This window comes from Nicotiana sylvestris, chromosome 2 (genome assembly GCF_000393655.2).
Source record: "Nicotiana sylvestris chromosome 2, ASM39365v2, whole genome shotgun sequence".
NCBI classification, from domain to species: domain Eukaryota; kingdom Viridiplantae; phylum Streptophyta; class Magnoliopsida; order Solanales; family Solanaceae; genus Nicotiana; species Nicotiana sylvestris.
In genome coordinates, this window is record NC_091058.1 from 82,437,860 (window position 1) to 82,442,493 (window position 4,634).

General features: G+C 44.6%; 1 protein-coding gene across 1 annotated transcript; it reads left to right on the top strand.

Annotated features, from left to right (window-relative positions):
- The first annotated feature begins 1,671 nt into the window (after positions 1 to 1,671).
- Positions 1,672 to 3,192, top strand: LOC138885148 (protein gar2-like). Its single transcript, XM_070166052.1, has 2 exons — positions 1,672 to 1,969; positions 2,783 to 3,192. Exons 1-2 carry the CDS (start codon positions 1,672 to 1,674, stop codon positions 3,190 to 3,192), a joined length of 708 nt encoding a protein of 235 aa, XP_070022153.1.
- The last annotated feature ends 1,442 nt before the right edge of the window (positions 3,193 to 4,634 follow it).

Consider the following 4,634-nt stretch of genomic DNA (forward strand, 5'->3'; position numbering starts at 1 on the left):
CCCAGTGAACAATGATGCTTGCAAATGAATGGGATCCCTCTTTATATAATAGGAGAGTCCTAAATAAGGTACACTTCTAATTATAGTAGGAAATAATATTTGACAACTGATTAACTGCCGAAAACCAATCCGTTCGGAGATTCACGCCACGATTCTCGATCAACTGCGTATATCTCGCCTTTTCCGTTATCGAGCTACACCGATGTAACTCGAAGTCTATCACTCTCTGATATGCAATCGAGGTCGACCTCGACATCGTAGCTCTTCGACGTGACCTTCCTATCTTGACCAAAGGATGAAATCGGGTAGCCCTGATTTCCACCGTATACAGATAGCCCCCTCGTTTCTTAGAGTAAAACGATAAGAAATGACTTGAGCTTCGATTTTTCGAAGACCCTGATAATGATGCCATCCCCGTGGCGTAAGCGATCGAAGTGACCTAAACGTCCCGTCGGTACAACTCCCCAAACCATTAATGTTTGCCAATGACGATAGGCCATTAGCACCACTGAACTGTTGTTGTGAGCCTATTAATTCAGGCTCTTCGATTGAAATCAAACTTTACTTTCGCCTCTACCAAATTTTTTAAGTTCCTTACTCTCCCCATATCTTCAATTTCACCACCTATTGAATCAACTTAGTTAGCACTAAAAATACCAATTTTCATTTTTTTCCGCTCCCATTTACCTAAAACAATGGCAAAAACTTCTAAGACCGTCCTGCAAAAGGAGAAAGTTTCCTCCTCTTCTTCCCGGCCGGCCGGTGACAGAACGACAGTGGAACCGCTCCCTCACGAGTACGTTCCCAGCCCCTGTGTCTTAAAAACCGACTTCAAAGTCGAGAACCCTCTGTCGGTCCCTGGCCGATGTGAACATGTATCGAGATATATCTGCTCGATAACAGTGAAACATCTCGAGGCTATGAAGAAAAACTGCAACTGGGGGGCCGAGGTCGTGGTAAAAATCCCTGCTCCTGAAGAGAGTATCACCACTCACGTGGAGGGGTTTCTAAGTGTCTACACTTAGACATTCACATTGGGTCCTCTTGACTCAGTTATCATTGACTTTTGCAAGACGTATCAGGTTACCCTCGGCTAGGTTCCTCCCTCATTCTCGTGTATAGTGATCATGCTCTGTTTCTTCTCCAGCAAGGACAAGGGGTTGGAATTCACTATTAGCCATCTCATACATTTGTATCATCGTCGAATTTTTTGAGGATTAATCAAGCTCCAACACCGATCGACGAAGTCTTTTTTTGCGAGCATCGATGAGGATAAGGACCGTGGTTGGATGAGCTGGTTCGTATAGGTAAGGACCTGCGACCTCATCCTAGAGGAGAAGCTGTCGTTCCCCGAGAAGTGGAACCCCGATCGTAAGTAATGTATTACCCATTAGTCTTCGAACTTCATTTTTTTCTTTATGCAATGTTTTTATTTGTTATGCAGCGGTTGCCTGGATGGCTCACACGGTCCCCGACCTCGAAGATTGGGTTTGGAAGTTGGCCTCGACTTCCTCCCGTGTCGAACGCTGGTGGCGTGAGTTGTCAAAGGGCAGATAGGAGGCCAAGAATCACGGTAAGCCTATCATGTATGCTTTCGACGTCCCTTTCTGAAATATTTCTTTTTACTTACACTTGACTCCTTTTTATGTAAGCCTCGGGGATGTTTCTGAAATGAGACCGGCCCCGCCTGGGGAAGAGGTAGCTCCCAAACCAGCTAAGGACAAGAAAAGGAGAAGGTCCTCGCCTTCTGATGCTCTGAAGCCCAAGAAGAGTAAGGCTCGTAAATCGAAGAATGACTCCGCCGCTCTATATACCGACGTAGCCCAAAAGCTACGAGATGAAGAAGAGGAGGGGGAAGATGCTGGTTGTGAGCTGGTGCCTCTAAAGAGAGGGAGCGTCAAAGCTTCAAAAATAACCAGCCCGGTGATGGTCGAGGAGACTCACCCTCGGACTGAGGAGATCTCGGAAGGTGCTCCGAGCAAAGTCCCCAAGCCATCGGGGGCCGAAGATATTTCCTGCTGTGATGAACAACCCGCGAGTGTTTCCAAATGGTCTGGTAGTGGGGCTCTTTAGAAGGGGGAGAGTGCCCCAAGTGACTTGCTTAGGGCAATCACTATTGATGATTCGCTGCCCGGCCCTGAATTTTCTGAGGCTCGATCTATAGAGACCTTAGATGTGGGAACGACCCATGATGGGGAAGACATATTTTGTGGCTGCCTTATGGGGTCGATGATATTTATGACCTAGATGCAACGCTCATTTTTTATGAGGCCCATCGTATCCTGAACCAGGTAAACTTCATCCCTTGTTATTACGTTTGCTTTTATTTCCTTCTGTCTAATTTCTTTCCTTTCTCCATAGGCCGTGGCGCTTCATCGAGAAATGTTCACCAAATCCCAAGCTGAACTGAACCGGTGTGAGGCCGATCTCAAAAAGCATACTGAGGAGAGAGATGCCCTCAAACGCCTCTATGTGAATAAATAAGAGGAGATTAGGGACCTCCGAGCAGACTTGGCCCAGGCTCGTAAGGAAGAGGCCAAGCTAGACAAGCAGGTAACTATCCTTTTGAAAGAGTACGGTCTCAACTCAATTGTTGAGGCTAATTCTTCGATATCTCAGTTACAACAAAAGATGGAAAGGATCGAGCTGCTCCAAGGGGAGGTCGATTAGATCAAAGCTGACTATGATCGGTGGAAGGAGAACATGGACCGCCTTGCTGCGAAAAAATAAGTTGTCTTGGCCAAATTGTCATCGGCTAAGGTCTAACTTCGGAGCATTAAAGAGAAAGGCTCAGCGCAAGCCAAAAGGATTGAGGAGCTTGAAGCCAAGCTTGCTGAGGCCAAGGCGGAGGTCGAGAAGATGAAGATCACGGCTGACAAGTCCATAGCCATGTACCTAGCCGACGTCGAGGCTACTCAAACGCAGCTAAGGGAGGCTTCTGATCGAGAGCGATGGAGCAATGACTTGGCGAAGTGCCAATCCCGGAGGGAGACCCTTGAGGAAATCCATGCTCGAGGTTTTAACCTCTCTAAAGAGATAGCTCAAGCTAATGTACGTGAAGCTGATGCCAGGTTGTTTGTCTCCTCCGATGATGATGATGACAATAAAGGCAACCAAGGCGGGTCTGATAACGACAATGGTCCCAAAGGAGAAGTTGCCCCTGACGGAGAAAACAACTCCTGGAATAGTTAGGATTTGATCTTTCCTTTTCTTTTTTGTAAGACCCCCATCGGTCCTTTGTACATAAGTTTTCCCATATATAAAGAAATTTTCTTTTTTGAATTCCTTCTCAAATTTTATCTACAAATACGTCGTTTGCCTTATAAAATTTTACCACAATCTTATGCTTTGAATGGTGTGTTAGAGATTTTGGCCTTGGGTGGCTTCCTCGAAGTCACCATAGTCGAGTTCGAATATGGTTCGAACTTGAGGCATAGGCCATTTAGGGTTTGTGTCGAATAATGGTGAGTCCCCGAGCCATTGTCAAGTTAGTTCTTATTTAGGCTCGGGATAGTCGAACCCTTAGGTTCGGATAATCAAACCCTTAGGTTCGGATGGGGCGAGAACAAGATCTCAATTTCTAAGTGTATTGGCCCTTAGGCTCTTTAGATTGGGCCAATATGGCCTCAAAAAGATGGATATTATTCCCCTCTCTCGGCTTAAAATACTTAGTAAAAATTTCTTTTATGCCTTAGGAAGTATTTTTTACTTATTGGGTTTTTTGAGGTTCGACGTCGATTGAAACCCCTCTGCTTTCTGTGCCTTAGCACATTTATATTAAAGTTATTTTAATACCTCTTAAGGTTTTTCGAGGGCTGATTTCATCGAAGCCCTTTTGATTGTTTGCCGATGGTAGCCTTTATTAACCAATTTTTCAAAGAATTCGAAGGCCTATTTTTATTGTGGGATACGGATGTCTCCGAGCCGCATGAATTTGGCCGTGGCCTTTGGGTATGCCTTTTGGGCATATTTCCCAATAACACCTGGAACTTGTTCGAAGTGTTAGTCCCCGAAATGATGGCCTTGGCCTATAGATTGAGGGTGCCTCTTTGAGGTCTTATGAATTCGAGTTTAGATAACTCGAATATGTCGATCGTCGACGATAGTCCTCGAGTGTTCGAGGCATATTTGTGTCTGGATGTTGAGGCATTTCTCATAAAATCATAGGTATGAAGCTCGTATAGTAGAAAATTTTCTTTGAGACACAAAACGTTCGACATATAAAGAATGCTTCTTTGAATAATTTATACATGTGTACACGTTTTGCCATCATGGATCGACTAGCCTATATGGACACGGTTCATTTGACCATTTGTCCCATTACAAAGTTTCCCTATCGAGATCCTCGAAAATATTACATCAAATATAATATCCGAGGGTGATGCCCCCCCTAGTATTCGAAGTTGATTGTAAAGAAGCCTTGGATACTGCTGTATTTTTCTCAGGTAGCACATGATTGTTGCCTCAGTAAAAACCTCGCCGAAAAACCCACTTGGGATAAAAACTGATATAAGGGAAAAAGAGTGCAATGCGTGCGTTAAAACCTAAGGTCTTTATGTTGAAGAGTTTCTCGACGCCTTTGATTGAACACCTGCAATAAGTTAGTATAAAATATAAATGGAAAGGGGAAAAGT